The following is an 18,797-nucleotide window of genomic DNA, read 5'->3' on the forward strand; positions in this document are numbered from 1 at the left end:
ATATACAGTGTTAAATAAAACTCATCCCAGTAAACCCACACATGTAGATGAGAATATTTAGGATGAAGGGAGACGTTCTCTGTCTCATGTTACTTTAGTTTAATGGCCCAGACGGTCTTGTCCTCCCTCGCTCTGTTCCCACCTGAGCCCCAAGTGGAAGCACAGCTGTTTCGAGGGTTGTCTCAGTTGTACACACCTTTCTGCTTTCACCTTCCTCAACCAGAAAATTAATTCATTAATTTTATTTCTTATTATTAACAGGTATAACTACTATCTAAACAGAAATGACTAAATAGCACCAGCACTTCTGTATGGCTGAACCAGTAGGGACCACTCCAACAGGAAGCTTGACTGAGGTTTATTACTAAGTAGATTAAGAAAATTTAAAAGTTAAGTATTATCTCAAGTAAGCTGGAGCTTTAAGAATGCAAATTCATGTTATAACTTATGTTAGCAACTGAGATTCAAGAATTAGTATCTGTGGAGCAATAAAAATGCAATGTATGTAATTCTAAAGAAGAAAAACTGCTTCATATCTAACAATCTTCAAAGAAGAGCTTTCCACCTTCTTTTCTGGCACATTTAGAGCATTAATATATGTTTTTTCTTTTAATTCTCAAAATAAATACTAGATAATTGGGATGTGTGAAACCAAATACATATTTTTAAAAACATACCTTATAATAAAAACCTAATCTAACCATGACTTTCCCCTCATCGATAAAAAGAGCAACATTCCTTTATAAACAAGTCTGATGGGATATGATGATATATCTATTAGACTCCCTGATGGGCTTCCCTGGTGGCTCAGATGGTAAAGAACCCACCTGCCAATGCAGGAGATGTGGGTTCAATCCCTGGGTGGGGAAGATCCCCTGGAGAAGGGAATGGCAACCCAATCCAGTGTTCTTGTCTAGAAAATCACATGGATAGAGGAGCCTGGTGGGCTGCAGTCCATGGGGTCACAAAGAGTTGGACACGAGTGAGTGACTAACACAACACAGACTCCCTGAACACACTACGGGCTTCCCTGGTGGCTCCGCAATAGAGAATCCACCTGCCAATGCAGGAGACAGGGGTTCAATCCCTGGGTGGGGAAAATCCCCTGGAGAAGGAAATGGCAGCCCACTCCAGGATTCTTGCCTGGGAAATCCCATGGACAGAGGAGCCTGGTGGGCTAGTGTTCATGGGGTTGCAAAGGGTTGGACATGACTTAACAACTAAGCAGCAACAACAACAATATATTTTACTATATACATCGATTACACGGAAATACAGAGCTGTAATAACAAAAGTAGTACATTTATTAGAAGCAGGATTACTTGTAAAATGATTTAAGCAACTTCCTTTGTCTTTCCTAACTTGTAAATCAGTGAAATGATCAGCAATACCTCAGTCAATTAACAAAACACTTACTAAGTGCCTAGGTAATTCTGAGTGATCTGAGTAACAGTTCCATGCATGCAAGTCTATGAAACTACAGACATAGTTATCTTTATTTTATAGAGAAAGAACCAAATGGACTTTGCATAGCCCTTGTGAGAATGCAAGTTAAATTATTAAAAATCTTACTTCTTGATTATTCTTATCCATATCATTCCTTATTTAAATTAATGAAATTTAACTTATAGGAGGATTGAATAAGATACATTAACCAATACAAAAAACAAATAATCCCTTATACATATATAATTATGACCATAAGAATCTATTTCAGATTCATTTTTTATAAGTAACATTTATTGATTATACTTATAATCTAATGCTATTTGCAAAAATTACTTGTTTCAATCCAACAATCAGTTGTTAAGAACTATTCAGTATTTCCCTGGTGGTCCAGTGGTTAAGAATCCAAGGCAGGGGACACAGTTGGATTCCTGATCCGGGAAGATTCCACATGGGAATGTGGAATGTGGAATGTGGGGCTAAGCCCGTGTGCCACAATTACTGAGCTCATGTTCCAGAGCCTGAGAGCTGCAACCACTGAAGCTTGAACACCTGGAGCCCGTGCTGCAGAACAAGAGAAACCACTGCAATGAGAAGCCCGTGCACTGCACCTGGAGAGTAGCCCCCGCTCACTGAAGTTAGAGAAAGACTGCATGTGCAGCAGCGAAGACCCAGCACAAAAATAAATAAATAAATAAATAAATAAATCTTTTCAAAAAAGAACTATTCAAAACCTACCATGTGTTTAGAAGAATAAATAAATTTTGAATAAATGTGATTTATCAGGTTGACATATTGAAGGTTCCTGAGAAAATGTGTGTCATACAAATAAAAAGGCACTTGAACAAATAGAACCATAAAGATCACAAAAGTTATATGTTGTTGGTGTTCCAAGAAAGGATTATGCTTTTCCCAATTTTGGAAAAGTACAGTGTCTGGCATTCCATAGAAGTTGGATAAAAGAATGTCAAATGAACATATGAGTGTAATGACTAAATAAACCATGGAGTTGTTGACCAGCAGGAAAAAGCAAAATAAGTATCTCTCTTCTGTCAGGGAGATTATTTCCTTATTATTTCCTTATCTAGGAAGACAATTCTCTATATTTTCATTTTTATAGGCCAATTGTTCACTTAAACTTGCGGGCATGCATGCTAAGTCTCTTCAGTCATGTCTGACTCTTTGAGACCCAGTGGACTGTAGCCTGCCTGGTTTCTCTATCCATGGGATTCTTCAGCAAGAGTATTGGAGTGGGTTGCTGCCGAGGACCAACCCCAGCTGATCCAGGGTATTCGAAGGAGAGACGGCATCGGCGAGGATCAGGATACGATAGCTTCAATTAGATATTAATTAGAGATGTAAGGAGTAATAGAATGAGGATAGCTCAGTAGGAAAATTCAGTGGAGAAAAGAGGCTGAGTAGCTTGGTTTACGCGGGGGACCAATAAAACTTCAAGACAAGAAGCTTCCACCACTTACGTAGGCCGCAGGCGTCCTTCCGTTCTCCCGAAGGAGAGGAGACACTGAGGCCTCCCCGGTCGGATCTTAGAAGCCCAGGCAAAATTAGTAAGCTTGGTGGGTTCCGTGCTCCAGATGGAGACTCAGCCAGAGTGAGAGAGAGACATGGGGAGACCAGTATTTCGAGGAACTGATCCCAATTCTTTATTTTCCATGGTCTACTTTTATACACTGAGATGTTATGCAAAAGTCACGCGGGGTCAGCAGTCCTGACTTTTATCAAAGTCAGGTGCTTCATACAAATGTATACAGAGGTCTTAGGGGTGTTACATCATCTTCTGGCCAGGGGGGCCTGCTGACAATTTACGACCCTCTCTTTGTGACAGCGGTCAGTCAATCAGGACACTTATTTCTCCAGGGCTGATTATTCTCAAAACAGACGCCACCCAAATAAAGTTACATTCCTACAGGGTGAGGGTGTAGTGGGTTTTAGTTAAGAAAAGAATTTACTTAGCCTAAGGTCTAACGTGATTAATATCAAAGGTTAATTCTATATATTCATTAATGTGTGTAAGGGCAGGGGATATGGAGACTTAGCAACAAACATTGGCTCAACAAATGAAAAACCCTTCACCAACACAATTTCTAATTAGCCCACTATACTTATAGTTTTCTAACTTCTCTAAAGAACCTGTTTTTAGAGGGTTTAAAGCATCTCGTGCCTCTCACGGTTGGGAGGCTGTGAGCAATCACATGTGGCCGGACGAGCCTGTCAGGCAGGCTAGAGAACCTTCAGAGGAGTTTGTAGGTTAAAACACTCTTGTCACACCCAAGAGTTTTTATTGACTGGAGCTCTAGGTTAACTCCTTCTCCGAAAGAGGTGGTGGGGGACAGCCCCCCGTAAAGTCAGAGGTGTAGGTAAGAGCACAAAGTAGTAAAGTAGGCAGGCTCTGGTTATGGGGGTAGACGCTCGAGGATTTCCAGGGGGACTCCTGAGGCTCGATCCCGCCTTTGCGTATGTCGAGCCTCCTTCCTCATGACCTTTGCCATGGGCGGAGTACCTCACTCTGGCCCCCAACAGGTTGCCATGCCTTCCTCCAGGGGATCTTCCCGACCTAGGAATTGAACCTGACCCAGGGTCTCTTCGGAGAAGGCAACGGCACCCCACTCCAGTACTCTTGCCTGGAAAATCCCATGGAAGGAGGAGCCTGGAAGGCTGCAGGCCGTAGGGTCGCTAAGAGTCGGAGACGACTGAGCGACTTCACTTTCACTTTCCACTTTCATGCATTGGAGAAGGAAATGGCAACCCACTCCAGTGATCTTGCCTGGAGAATCCCAGGGTTGGGGCAGCCTGGTGGGCTGCTGTCTCTGGGGTCGCACAGAGTCAGACACGACTGAAGCGACTTAGCAGCAGCAGCAGCAGCAGCAGCAGGGTCTCTTATGTCTCCTTCACTGGCAGGCACATTCTTTACCACTAGTGCCACCTGGGAATTCCCTCAGTTGAACTTAATATTTTAAAAACCATTACCTTTTTCTGGCTCAGAACATAATAGAACTTTTGGCCTTGGAGCATAAACATTTATCGCACTGGTTTACAGTTCAACTTATTACAAAACAGACATCCACTCCTCAGTTTGCTACATTCACTCACCCAAAATACTTACACTGCTTTTAACATCTTTCAGCTTCGGGAGAATATCTAATCCAAAACCGTCTGCCTGTCCCCGAGTATTATTTCCACCATTCATGTAGTTGCCAAAGGCAAGAACCAAACCCAAAACCTGCATAACCCCTGAGCCATGTTTTAATGTCTGTAAAACAGGATAAAGAAGAATTTCTCACTTACTGTTTGAATTTTCTCAAGTTAGTGGCAGATATTCAGATCATACTAATAATTATGGGTCATATCCAAACTTCATCAGTGCTCATTTTAGGTATATTTAAGAACAGCATCTCCAAAGATAACTTTAAAAAAGCTGCACCACTAACAGCATGCAGGTTGTGCTTCTCCAGCTGAGAGGTGCCAGCCTAGGATGCTCCTGTGGTGTAATTACAAGGAAACCAAACACACCCGTAACATGAGAACCACCACAGTGTAACGTCACTGCCATCAGTCCAACTGCACCTGCCTCTGTGTAACATTTTTAGCATAAGGTGTGGGAAACCGAAACACAGTTATAAAGTTTAATTTCCAAATTTAGATTTATCCCTGAAAGGTTCACACTCACTTCTTCCAAAGCACACAGTTTAACTTGAATTTGTGTATCACGGCCTCTGAAAATCTCTTTAATGACATAATGCTACTTTTCAAAATAATTTACCACAACCAGAATGAATGGTGCTATTAAATTTTGACAAATTGTTTTAGATGTTAATATTGGTCATTTCTGCCAAGCATTTGTTCTTTATTTTCAGAAGAATGTTTCTCTTCTGTTGAGTCATATAGCTATTCCTGAAGCATTTGGATGGAATCACTAACAATTTGTTGAGGGGAAATAAAGAAAATGTCTTCAAATGGTACTCAGTTGGAAGTGTTTACTATAAATAAGAGACAATTTGTTTGAAATATGAACATGACTGAGCACAATTAAGTATCAGAACCCATGCACCCACCTCACACAACTTCTGTAGCAGCTCCAGTTTGCGCCGAATTGAGCAAATGCTTTCTGAAAATGTGGACTGAAACAGAATGCAAAAGACTCGCTCTGAAAAGTTGGGGATTAGTGACAGTTCATAAAGGAACCTAAGGAAACAAAGCCAAGTTAAGAGGAAAAAGACGATGCACGTAAACACATTCATCCTCACATCATTCATGACCCTGATGCACAGAAGATACTTCGTTTTCCCAATGGAAAGAGCCCCCCATGGCCCGCATGCTGCCCATGGGGTCCACGGTGTGCTTACTGCTCAGGTTTGTCCAGAGACTTGGCGTTTTCCTTGTCTTTGGAGGACCGACCATGCTTTTCAATTTTTTCCAGTTCATCTGACTGTGCTCTCTGGAAAAACAAAAACCAAACAGTTTTTAGATAATGATCTTAAATACAGCAGAACTCTACATATTTTCGTATTTCTTAGCATCTGAGGTAAAGCTTGACTTAATTCATGAGGTATTTTAAAGTGTATATGTGTAATGCAAACCAGATCATCTCCAAATCTTCCAAATATTATTGGCTATCAAAAGTGAAAGTGAAACTCTCAGTCGTGTCTGACTCTTTGTGACCCCATGGACTATACAGTCCATGGAATTTTCCAGGCCAAAATACTAGAGTAGGTAGCCTTTCCCTTCTCCAGGGGATCTTCCCAACCCAGGGATCGAACCCAGGTCTCCTGGATTGCAGGCATATTCTTTACCAGCTGAGCCACAAGGCTTCCCTTGTGGGGAAAACTGGGAAAGAAAGCCACAAGGGAAAACTGGAGTAGGTAGCCTATCCCTTCTCCAGGGGATCTTCCTGACCCAGGAATCAAACCGGGGTCTCCTTCATTATAGGCAGATTCTTTACCAACTGAGCTATCAGGGAAACCATTATTGGCTACTGGTGATGTGCAAAATATTTATTCCAGCATGGTTTAAATCAATATGATTTCCCTTTATTGTTTTTTAGCTGTTTATAACACCCTCTGGAGGGACTTCTCTGGCAGTTCAGTGGCTAGGATTCTGAGCTTCCACTGTGGCAGGGCACAGGTTCAATTCCTGCTCAGGGAACTCAGATCCCACATGTCAAATAAGCTATAATATTCTCTGGAATGCAATAATTTTACTTAAAAATGGTATTTCGTATTCAGAAGTTAATCAAATTAAATTTGGAAGGAATTTGATCCTAAAGCTGCTATAAGATTTGTAAAAGAGAAAGTACCTATTTACTGATTGCAATCATTGTCTATGCCTATCTGCTTTGGGAAAAAGAAAAGTACAGTTGAATTATTAAGTCATGGAACAAAAATAAAAGATTTTGATTCTCCTGAATTTTCTTTTTAATACAAAAATAGCTCCAAGCTTTATCTTCCCAAGTGTCTTCTTTTACCCTTGAAAATCTCAAGCTAAAAATTTGTAATTCTAAATTTGTTTCTTTATGGGAGAGGATTTTCTACATTTTAACATAAGGTAGAGAATTTTATAGGCTGACCAAAACACAAACTTATGCTTTATGGAGAATCTGGATGATTTTTATTTTTTTATTTTAATGTTTCTATCATTCACAAAGATGTTTCAAAACAGTCTAAATACTTCATTTTCTAAATGCATGAAGAAATTTGAGTAGATCACCCTATCTTGGGTTTGAGTCTAGTCCTCAGAAGGTAAAATGCCCTCAAGATTATTTGTTGTTTACACAGAAAAGCAGCCCAGCCAAAAACTGCTGTACATGACAGAACCCGATCAACTTTTAAGTGAAGGGATGGTTTTGTTTTGAACTCACTGATTATTCTGAAAGGCAGGTATTTCTGTTGATGGGATTAATTAGCAAAGACTAGTTCCTCCAAGAAAATGCCTTTTAGCAGGGAAAGAAGATTTGATGACAGATTGGTCAATTTTGAGGGTTTGATAAATTTTGCTTTTGGAATATGATGCAACAGAAGAATACTGACAAGTAAAGATACAACCTCTGCTGCAAAGCCTGCCTTGCCCACCTCAACCCCTACTATAACCAGTCTCTCTCTAGAACAACACAGAACCTTATATTTGCTCTGTATTGTGCCAAGGATACCACCATGTCTTATTGGTGATGTGCAGACATGTTTACAACTTCTGTAAGAGAAGCGCCACGTCCTGTGCATCTCTGTGGTCCTGGTGACCAGTATGATTCATGATGTGGTCAGCCCTCTGCATCCTGGGCTCCGACTTCAAGGATTCAACCAAATGCAGATCCAAAATATTTTGGGGGAAAATTCCATAAAGTTCCCAAAGGTAAACTAGAATTTACTGCACTCCAGCAATCATTTACACAGAATTTCCACCATATTAGGCATTATAAGTAATTGAGGTGATTACAAGTATACAAGAGGGTAGGGTGGGGTGTTCTATGCAAGAACTGTGTCATTTTATTTAAGGGACTTCAGCGCCTTTTTTGTATCGATCCTCCCTCGTGTCCCCCTCCCTGCAGATATCCAGGGATGACTATGTAGCTGTTGTTCAGTTGCTAAACCGTCCCCGCCTCTGTGACCCACGGACTGCAGCGTGCCAGGCTTCCTTCACTATCACCCTGAGTTTGCTTAAACTCATGCCATTGAGTCAGTGATACCATCCAACCATCTCATCCTATGTCACCCTTTTCTCCTCTTGCCCTCAGTTTTTCCTACCATCAGGGTCTTTTCCAAAGAGTCGGCTCTTCACATCAAGGGGTCAAAGTACTGGAGCTTCAGCTTCAGCATCAGTTCTTCCAATGAATATTCAGGGTTGGCTTCCCTTATAATTGACTGGTTTGATCTCCTTGCGTTTCAAGGGATTTTCAAGAGTCTTCTCTAGCACCACAATTCAAAAGCTTCAATTCTTTAGCACTCAGTTTTCTTTATGGTCCATCTCTCACATCCATACATGGCTACTGGAAAAAAACATTGCTTTGACTAGATGGACCTTTGTTGGCAAAGTGATGTCTATGCTTTTTAATATGCTATCTAGGTTTGTCACAGATTTTCTTCCAAGGAGCAAGCATCTTTTAATTCTGTGGCTACAGTCACTGTCCATAGTGATTTTGGAGCCCAAGAGAGAATATCTGTCACAGTTTCCACTTTTTCCCCATCAATTTGCCATGAAGTGATGGGACCAGTCAAGGCTATGGTTTTTCCAGTGGTCATGTATGGATGTGAGAGTTGGACTGTGAAGAAAGCTGAACTCCGAAGAATTGATGCTTTTGAACTGTGGTGTTGGAGAAGACTCTTGAGAGTCCCTTGGACTGCAAGGAGAGCCAACCAGTCCATTTTAAAGGAGATCAGTCCTGGGTGTTCTTTGGAAGGAATGATGCTGAAGCTGAAACTCCAGTACTTTGACCACCTCATGAGAAGAGTTGACTCACTGGAAAAGACTCTGATGCTGGGAGGGATTGGGGGCAGGAGGAGAAAGGGACGACAGAGGATGAGATGGCCGGATGGCATCACTGACTCGATGGACGTGAGTCTGAGTGAACTCCTGGAGTTGGTGATGGACGGGAGGCCTGGCGTGCTGCAATTCATGGGGTAGCAGAGACTCGGACACGACTGACCGACTGAACTGAATTGAACTGAACTGATGGGGCCAGATGCCATGATATTTGTTTTTTAAATGTTGAGTTTTAAGCCAGCTTTTTCACTCTCCTCTTTCACCTTCAAGAGGTTCTTTAGTTCCTCTTTGCTTTCTGCCATTAAAGTGGTATCATTTGCATATTTGAGATTGTTGAATTTCTCCTGGCAATCTTGATTCCAGCTTGTGATTCAACCAGCCCAGTATTTCGCATGATATACTCTGAATATAGGGCTTCCCAGGTGGTGCTAGTGGTAAAGAACCTGCCTGCCAATGCAGGTTATATGTAAGAGATATGGGTTTGATCCCTGGGTAGGGAAGGTCCCCTGGAGGAGGGCATAGCATCCCATTCCAGTATTCTTGCCGGAGGAGAATCCCATGGACAGAGGAGCCTGGCAAGCTGCAGTCCACAGGATCACACAGAGTTGGACACGACTGAAGTGACTTAGCATGCATGTGTGCACTCTGCCTATAAGTTAAATAAACAGGGTGACAATATATGGCCTTGACATACTACTTAGCAGTTAGTAAATTCTTAAAACATTGAAAAATTAAATCAGTAATCCAACAGGAAGAAAGAAGGCCTCCAAGTCCAGAGAGAAGACAGAGGTAAAGGGAGGAAGGATAATGACAGGACACTGGAAACAAGAAATAGTGAGGACGCAATGAGATGCAGAACATGCCAGCTGTTTACTGTCACCTTAAGAGTACAGTGAGAGTCCATGTGAGGTGATGTGAATCCAAAATAGACACCTGAGCATGCGTGAGACAGAACTAGTTATTCCAAGTGTTAGGACACAAACAAGCAGATAAAGAAATAAGAAAGTTACACTCAGCAAAAGCACCTGTGAATTCACTCATCTGTATATTCATTCAACATCACTCTCTCATGTAGGAATCATCAATCTGTTATGCAGAAATATGTGTATAAAGGTGTAAGAAGTAGGACTAAAAGGGATGCCCAGGTAGCACAGTGGTAAAGAACCTGCTTGCCAAAACAAGCGATGCAAGAGACGTGGGTTCAATCTCTGGGTTGGGAAGATCCCCTGAAGTAGGAAATGGCAACCGACTCCAGTATTCTTGCCTGGAAAATTCCATGGACAGAGAAGCCTGGCAGACTACAGTCCATAGTTCAGAAAAAAATCAGACATGACTGAGCGTGTGTGCACGTGCACGCACACACACACACACACACACACACACACACAGAGGACTAAAGCACCATAGATTTTTAAGCAGTATTCATCAAATCTACAAATTTTACTATTCATCAGTACACTAAGACCAACTGCTTCTTCTAGCCCATAATGTCAGTTTTCTCCTTGCAAAACTTGTGCAAAACTTGCAAAACAAGGGTCAGTTATTTTCTACCTTAAGGCCCCAAATTATTTTTCTTATCAGCAATCATCAACTATGTCAGACTAGTGACTACCAATCTGTACAAGAACCTAAAGGTCATCCAGATAATTCTGACTCTCTTTGACCCACAAAGTGAAGTTAGTCTCAAGGGTTCTTCGCTGGTCCTTCAGTTTAAAGTCAGGCTTTAAAAAGGATGAGTATTAGGGATTTATTCATCCACCCATTCAATCAAAGGTTGACTGATTACTAAGCATTACACCAGATACTGGAGATAAAAATATATATACTGGGCTTCAAGTTCAAGGAAAACCCCACCACACAACATTCCATGCTGCTCATAACACCATTCTTATTTGCTCAACCCTGCTACAGCGATCTTCCACTGCTTTTAAAACTGTATGTAACTCTTCCTATATATGAAGGAGGTGCTAGGGAGCTCACCATCATTCCAGAGTTTCTGCTGAAATAGGTTCTTATGGCCCAACACATGGACAATGTTGGAGAAGGCAATGGCACCCCACTCCAGTACTCTTGCCTGGAAAATCCCATGGACGGAGGAGCCTGGTAGGCTGCAGTCCATGGGGTCGCTAAGAGTCGGACACGACTGAGCGACTTCACTTTCACTTTTCACTTTCCTGCATTGGAGAAGGAAATGGCAACCCACTCCAGTGATCTTGCCTGGAGAATCCCAGGGACGGGGGAGCCTGGTGGGCTGCCGTCTATGGGGTCACACAGAGTCGGACACGACTGAGGTGACTTAGTAGCAGCAGCAGCATGGACAATGCAGCTACACATTCACATATCAATTAACCATATAAAATAATTTCCAAGTTCCAAACATTCCAATAACAAGCCCTCCTTCTCCCAGTCTCATGAGACCAAATCGTTTCAGTCTCCAGCACAGGGACTGCGTACCCCTTCCCACTCCCACCCCAATTATCTGCAGGTTTGTACCAGAAATTCCTTTTCCCATGATTTCCCGTCTGCCTAAAAATGAAATAGGCCTATTGCTGCTAAGTTAGAGGCTTTCACTAATTACTCACTAGTGTCACTAGTTTTCACTTCGTTACTCATGGCACCTAACACCCCAGAGACAACTCTCACCCAACCACTGGCCAGAATAGATGGAACTCCTGCCTGCCAGGAATCACCAAGTATTTTGACCTTCACAGTCCCAAACCCACATACCCTGCAACTGACAGCTGCTCTTCCAACTCCTGAGAGAAACGGTAGCTTCCAGAGAGGAGAGGCTTGGGAGCAGGTACGCAGATGGAGGGGAGGCTATCGAGAGAGACCATGTGCTTTTCTGTGGCCAAGTCTATTGACAGTGCTCAGCCAGTGTTTCTCAAGTGGGGTTCCAGGGAACACTGACTTGGGTCCTGAGATTCATTAAGAGCTGCTGGGTGGTACATACTATAGTAATAGGGTGGTTTCCCAGGCGGCTCAGTGGTAAAGAATCCGCCTGTAATGCAGGAGACACGGGTTCAATCCCTGGGTTGGGAGGATCCCCTGGAGAAGAAAATGGCAACTCGCCCCAGTATCCTTGCCTGGTGAATCCCTCAGACAGAGGAGCCTGGCAGGTGGGGTAGCAAAAGAGTCAGACACGACTCAGTGACTCAACTACATGCTAAATAAATACTTTCGGAAGTTCTGTTGTTGAAAGAGCTATTTCATTTTAGCAGCAATCCTCATATTTAATCGATTATAAAACACGTGTGTGTGTCAGAAAGAGACAGAGAGGATGTGATAGAAATGCTCCTGAAGAGCCAGGGTTCCAAGGCATGCAGGTGGAAACACTGTGCAAGCCAGACTTTCAGCAGCTCCCTCACTCAGTCCCTACCATTTTCTCAGTATTTCATAATCAGTCTCACCTGTAAATCTTTGCCTTGATCCTCAAAGGGCATCAACTCTCGCCCCCGTGTCTGCCGCCTAGTGTTGCTTCCTTCCATCACAGCATCGCACTCTCTGTCCCTGGACTCCCCCTCACCCCCAGTGACCCCCTCCTGCCCCCCTCACCAGACCCGCACGCACCCAACCACCCAGGACAAATGTCTTCAGCCTGTGTTTCTGTGATCAGCTCTGGTTTTCCCTCCACATCCACACAGGCAACTGCTTCCTAGACATTTTCATTTGGACACTGCAGAAGCATCTTGGACCAAAACAGTCTAAAGATAAGCTCATGTCTTCTTCAGTGGTCCTGATGACAGTAAAGTAGGAACGAGTCACCCAGCTGGAAGCTCATGAATTGCCAAGTCTTGGAGCTGCTCACTGTCCTCCACTCCCACTGCTCTGCCCACTCCATACCAACAGCCTCCGTCTACCCACAACGTGAGGGTCCACCTGGTCCCCCATCATATCCAAGGCTCTGATACATGTTCTAAATGGTGGGCAGCTTGGCTTTAAAGATGTGGATCTGAGCCTGTGTTCCACATCACCCCTACTCATACCTATGTCACAGTATCCTGTGGAGGATGTTACTACCCTCACTCTTGGATCCACACAGACCCTGGGCACCTGCTAAGCTCCCAGGGCCTACCCCCTTCCCTGTCCCCATGTCTGTGCCCTGCCCCCTCCTGCTGAGCAAGTCTGGCCTCACCAGCTTTCCTTCAGTTCCTTATCCACAAACCCAGCCTCCTTTATCTAGAACATCCCCCACACATTTCACCCTGGGAGCACCCACAGCCACCTGGCTTCAGCTCTAGCCTCTCTGCTCTGGGGAGGCCTCCTTCACCCTCCACTAGCCGCATCCCCCCGTATCATGGCAGCACTGGAGGAATTCACGTTTCCTTCAAGCACACGTCACAGCCGTGAACAGATACATGAGGCCCAGTGCACAGAGCGGAAAGAAACCGACATAAGCACATGGATAACGTCAATTTTCTCCTCACTGCAACCAGAGCAAATGCCTGAAATAAAGCAGATGGTTAATAAACACAAGATGAAATAATAATAAAAGAATGGAGCCTATTTTTCTTTCTAATCTCCTATCTCCTCGTTCAGTCTCTTTTCTCTTCTTTACGCAGTAGAAACAGTAACCACCAGGAGTGGAAACAGTGGGTGTCTGATTTTGGAGAAGCAAAGATCACAGTATGTGGTGACGTCAGTCAGGAATGCAGTTCTGTGCTGGATGCGGGCTGAGGGAGTCTGCCCTGGCCTCCGGGGCAGTGTTCCTGTCTTTGCTCCTGTGCTACTCTGCCAGCATCAGCAGCGCTGTCCTCTCCATGTAATTTACCTGCATGTCTCCCCATCTCTGCTCCACTCAGCTCCTCCTCCTGTCCTGCCTGAGCTTCAGACTTCCTTCTCCCTCTTTCACAAGCCTCTCTCTCCTTCTCCAGCTCAGAATCTCAGAGGCAAACTGACTTCCCTCCCCGAGTGCTTGGTGTTTGAATCCCCATCATCTGGCTTTTGTTCTTCCACTAAGCTCAAAAATGATCTTCCTGGAGCCAAGAGTCTCACCTATAGGAGCACAAGAGCTCCTATTTGCTGAGCCCTTAGTTGCAGGCAGGCACCTGCAAGGTGTCCTGTGTGTACAGTGTCATGGAGCCCTGACAGACAGGCATCATCACCAAGAGGGCCACCCCTAGTGTGTGAAGAAAATGCAGATCCTGGGCCTCATCCAGTGAGCACAGGCGCTGAGGTCCAGGCCTTTACCCACCACCTCCTGACATCAAGGGCCAACATCAACGTCTCTCCACAGGAGCTCTACTGAGCCCCAGGCTGCCTAATGAAGGGGTCGGGGGCCTTAGACACCAACAAATATAGGAAAGCTAGGAAAAATGCAGGGAAGGTGACCGGGCGGGAACTTCACAACCTGAGGAATGATGTAAGCTCCTGGGTTTTCTTTCCTCCTTCATCCCTGAAGGGGTGCTAGAGAGGCCTGGACCCAGGACCAGCTCTACAAAAAGGACTGGAGAAAGGATGTCTGGTAGAAAAAAACCTCAATTTTAATACTTGTTGACCAATCAAAAACGAAAAGAAAAACTGACCCCTCCTGGAATCAGTATGGCTGAGTGGAGAACCAAACTTTCCCCCTGACTCGCAGGGATGTGATAAAGCTGGCTGACAGGAAGCAGTGCTACCCAGCAACCCACTGCCCGGACCTCCTCCCTGGTGTCTGGGGAGGGGGCAGATGGCACTCTTACCCCCAGCAGCAGCAACAAGGCTTCTGCCTTGGCTCAGAGGGGTTACAGTGAGCCTACAATCTAACAAGAAAATGGGTAAAAGACAGAGACTTCACCGAGAGAACACACAGAAGATAAACACATGCTAAGATGGTCATTTACTATTAGAAAATTGCCCATTAGAATCACGAAGAGATATTGCCTTACATCCATCTATTACAACAGCTAAATTTTTTTAAGTGGTGACAGTAGCAAGGATGTAGCAAAATTAGATCTCTTACATACTGCATCTGAGAATATTAAAATGGTACAGCCATTCTGTGGTTTTCAGTCTGTCTGCCCTCTGATGGAGAATGGTAAGAGGTTTATGAAAGCTTCCTGATGGGATAGACTGACTGAGGGGGATACTGGGTCTTGTTCTTATGGGCGGGGCCATGTTCAGTAAATGTTTAATCCAATTTTCTGTTGATGGGTGGAGCTGTGTTCCCTCCCTGTTATTTACCTGGGGCCAACCATTGGAAAAGACTCTGATGCTGGGAGGGATTGGGGGCAGGAGGAGAAGGAGATGACAGAGGATGAGATGGCTGGATGGCATCACTGACTCGATGGACGTGAGTCTGAGTGAACTCCAGGAGTTGGTGATGGACAGGGAGGCCTGGCGTGCTGCAGTCCATGGGGTCGCAAAGAGTTGGACATGACTGAGCAACTGAACCGAACTGAACTGAATGAAGATAACGGTGACCTCCCTCAAAAGATCCCATGCATGTACTGCTACAGTCCGTGCCCACAACCTTGCAGCAGGCCACCACCAACCCAGGCCTTCGCTGGAGACTCCTAGACGCCCAAAGGCAAGTCTCCTGTGGGGTCACTGTTTCTTTCTCCTGGGTCCTGGTGCTGACATCACTGGACTGAAGAGCCATTCTGGAAAACAGCTTAGCACCTTCTTAAAAATACATTCTAAATATACATTTAACATATGCTGGGCATTTCTCTCAACATGAGAAAACCGATTAGCTCAATTCAGTCACTCAGTCCTGTCTGACTGTTTATGACCCCATGGACTGCAACATGCCAGGTATCCCTGTCCATCACTAACACCGGAACTTGCTCAGACTCATGTCCATCGAGTCAGTGATGCCATCCAACCATCTCATTCCTGTTATCCCCTTCTCCTCTTGTCTTCAATCTTTCCCAGCATCAGTGTCTTTTCCAACGAGTCAGTTGTTTGCACCAGATGGCCAAAGTAGTGGAGCTTCAGTTTAAGCATCAGTCTTTCCAATGAGTATTCAGGACTGATTTTAGTATTGACTGGTTGGATCTCCTTGCAATCCAAGGGACTCTCAAGAGTCTTCTCTAACACCACATTTCAAAAGCATCAACTCTCCACTGCTAAGCTTTCTTTATGGTCCAACTCTCACATCCATACATGACTACCAGAAAAACCATAGCTCTGACTAGATGGAACATTGTCAGCAAAGTAATGTCTCTGCTTTTTAATATGCTGTCTAGGTTGGTCACAGCTTTTCTTCCAAGGAGTAAGTGTCTTTTAATATCATGGCTGCAGTCACCATATGTAGTGATAATAGAGCCAAAGAAAATGAAGTCTGTCACTGTTTCCACTGTTTCCCCATCTATTTGCCATGAAGTGATGGGACCAGATGCCATGATTTTAGTTCTTTGAACGTTGAGTTTTAAGCCAGCTTTTTCACTCTCCTCTTTCACTTCCATCAAGAGACTCTTTAGTTCTTCTTTACTTTCTGCCATAAGGGTGGTGTCATCTGCATATCCGAGGTTATTGATATTTCTTCAGGCAATCTTGATTTCAGCTGTGCTTCATCCAGCCCGGCATTTTGCATGATGTACTCTGCATATAAGTTAAATAAGCAGGGTGACAATATACAGCCTTGACATACTCCATGTCCACTTCTAACTGTTGCTTCTTGACCTGTATACAGATTTCTCAGGAGGCAGGTAAGGTGCTCTGGTATTTCCATCTCTTTAAGAATTTTCCACAGTTCGTTGTGATCCATACAGTCAAAGGCTTTGGCATAGTCAATAAAGTAGATGTTTTTCTGGAACTCTCTTGCTTTTTCTATGATTCAACAGATGTTGGCAATTTGATCTCTGGTTCCTCTGCCTTTTCTAAATATAGCTTGAATGTCTGGAAGTTCATGGTTCATGTATTGTTGAAGCCTGGCTTGGAGAATTTTGAGCATTACTTTCCTAGCATGTGAGAAGAGTGCAATCATGCAGTAGTTTGAATATTCTTTGGCATTGCCTTTCTTTGGGATTGGAATGAAAACTGACCTTTTCCAGTCCTGTGGCCACTGCTGAGTTTTCCAAATTTGCTGGAATATCGAGTGCAACACTTTAACAACATCATCTTTTAGGATCTGAAATAGCTCAACTGGAATTCCATCACCTCCACTAGCTTTGTTTGCTTCCTAAGGCCCATTTGACTTCTCACTCCAGGATGTCTGGCTCTAGGTGAGTGATCACACCATCGTGGTTACGTGGTTATCTGGGTCATGAAGATCTTTTTTTTGTATAGTTCGTCTGTATTCTTGCCAGGTCTCCTGAATTGCAGGCAGATTCAGTGGTTTTCCCTACTTTCTCCAATTTAAGTGTGAATTTTGCAATAAGGAGTTCATGATCTGAGCCACAGTTAGCTCCTGGTCTTGCTTTTGCTGACTATATAGAGCTTATCTGTCTTTGACTGAAAATAATATAATCAATCTGATTCAGTTTTGAGCATCTGGTGATGTCCATGTATACAGTCATCCCTTGTGTTGTTGGAAGAGGGTGTTTGCTACGACCAGTGCGTTCTCTTGGCAAAACTCTGTTAGCCTTTGCCCTGCTTCATTTTGTACTCCAAGGCCTATTACTATTCTGTTTTCCATCTTTTTAATTTTGTCATTTTAAAAGTGTTATATAAATGGAGTCATATATTATGTAACCCATAGCCTTTTGATACTGACTTATTTTCACTCAGTATAATTCTGTTGTGATACAGCCAAGTGTTGAGTGTATCTAAAGCTCATTTCTTTCCATTGCTGAAAAGTATTCCATGGTGTGAATGCCCCATGTCCAAGGGCAAAGGAGAAGCCACAACAAGATAATAGGAAGGGCGAAATCATGTTTAGAATCAAACCCCATACCCACCAGAGATGCTCAGATGGCTCAAACAAAGCCTTGTGCACACCAGGACTCAGAGACGCCACAGAGACTGACCCAGACCTGCCTTTGAGTGTTTGAGTATCTCTTGCAGAGGCATGGGTAAGCAGTGGCCAGCCATGGGCACATGCGCTCTGGCTGCAGTAGACCTGGGTCAAGCAGTGTGTGGCATAAGCCCTCTTGGAGGAGGTCACCATTCACCCCACCATACAGCTGCAGAGCAGATGACCCACAAACTGCAGAACAACTATACCAAAGAAATTCTCATATTGTTAAGAAAGTTCTGGGACCCAAAACAGATTTCTCAATCTGAGGGACTGAGAACTCCCAGGGAATTCTCTTTGGAGGCCAGTGAGATTTGATTACAGAACTTCCACAGGACTGGGGAAACAGATTTGGAATACATGTTTGTTTGTACAAACAAAGTACAAAACTTTGTGCACACCAGGAGCCAAGAGAAAGGAGCAGTGTCCCCACAAGAGACTGAGCCAGACTTTCCTGTGAGTGTCCAGGAGTCTCCGGTGGAGGCATGGGTCGACAGTGGCCTGCTGCGGGGTCCAGGCACTGAACACAACAATGTGTGCACAAGTCCCTTTGAAGGTCACCATTACCACAATTACCCCTACCACAGTCTGCCTCAGGTCAAACAACAGGGAGAGAACACAGCCCCGTCCATCAACAGAGAGTTGGATTAAAGATTTACTGAACATGGCTCCGCCCATCAGAATAAGACCCAGTTTCCCCCACAGTCAGTCTCTCCCATCAGGAAGCTTCCATAAGCCTCTTCTTCTCCATCAGAGGGCAGACAGAATGAAAACCACAATCACAGAGAACTAACCAAACTGATCACATGGATCACAGCCTTGTCTAAGTCAATGAAACTATGAGCCATGCCATGTAGGGCCACCCAAGACAGATGGGTCATGGTGGAGAGTTCGGACAAAATGTAGTCCATTGGAGAAGGGAATGACAAACCACTTCAGTATTCTTGCCTTGAGAACCCCATGAACAGTATGAGAAAACTTAGAT

At 44.0% G+C, this 18,797-nt stretch overlaps 1 protein-coding gene across 1 annotated transcript in view; it reads right to left on the minus strand.

Annotated features, from left to right (window-relative positions):
- The window catches only part of LOC614741 (formin-2), a 357,851-nt gene that overhangs the window by 87,839 nt on the left and 251,215 nt on the right, over nucleotides 1-18,797 (minus strand). Inside the window, exons 11-13 of the mRNA XM_059882644.1 lie at nucleotides 5,808-5,899; nucleotides 5,517-5,646; nucleotides 4,568-4,714 (exon numbers count right to left, since the gene is read on the minus strand). Coding sequence (XP_059738627.1) covers nucleotides 4,568-4,714; nucleotides 5,517-5,646; nucleotides 5,808-5,899 — 369 coding nt within the window. The remainder of the gene's footprint in view (nucleotides 1-4,567; nucleotides 4,715-5,516; nucleotides 5,647-5,807; nucleotides 5,900-18,797) is intronic.

Source organism: Bos taurus, chromosome 28 (genome assembly GCF_002263795.3).
Source record: "Bos taurus isolate L1 Dominette 01449 registration number 42190680 breed Hereford chromosome 28, ARS-UCD2.0, whole genome shotgun sequence".
NCBI classification, from domain to species: Eukaryota; Metazoa; Chordata; class Mammalia; order Artiodactyla; family Bovidae; genus Bos; species Bos taurus.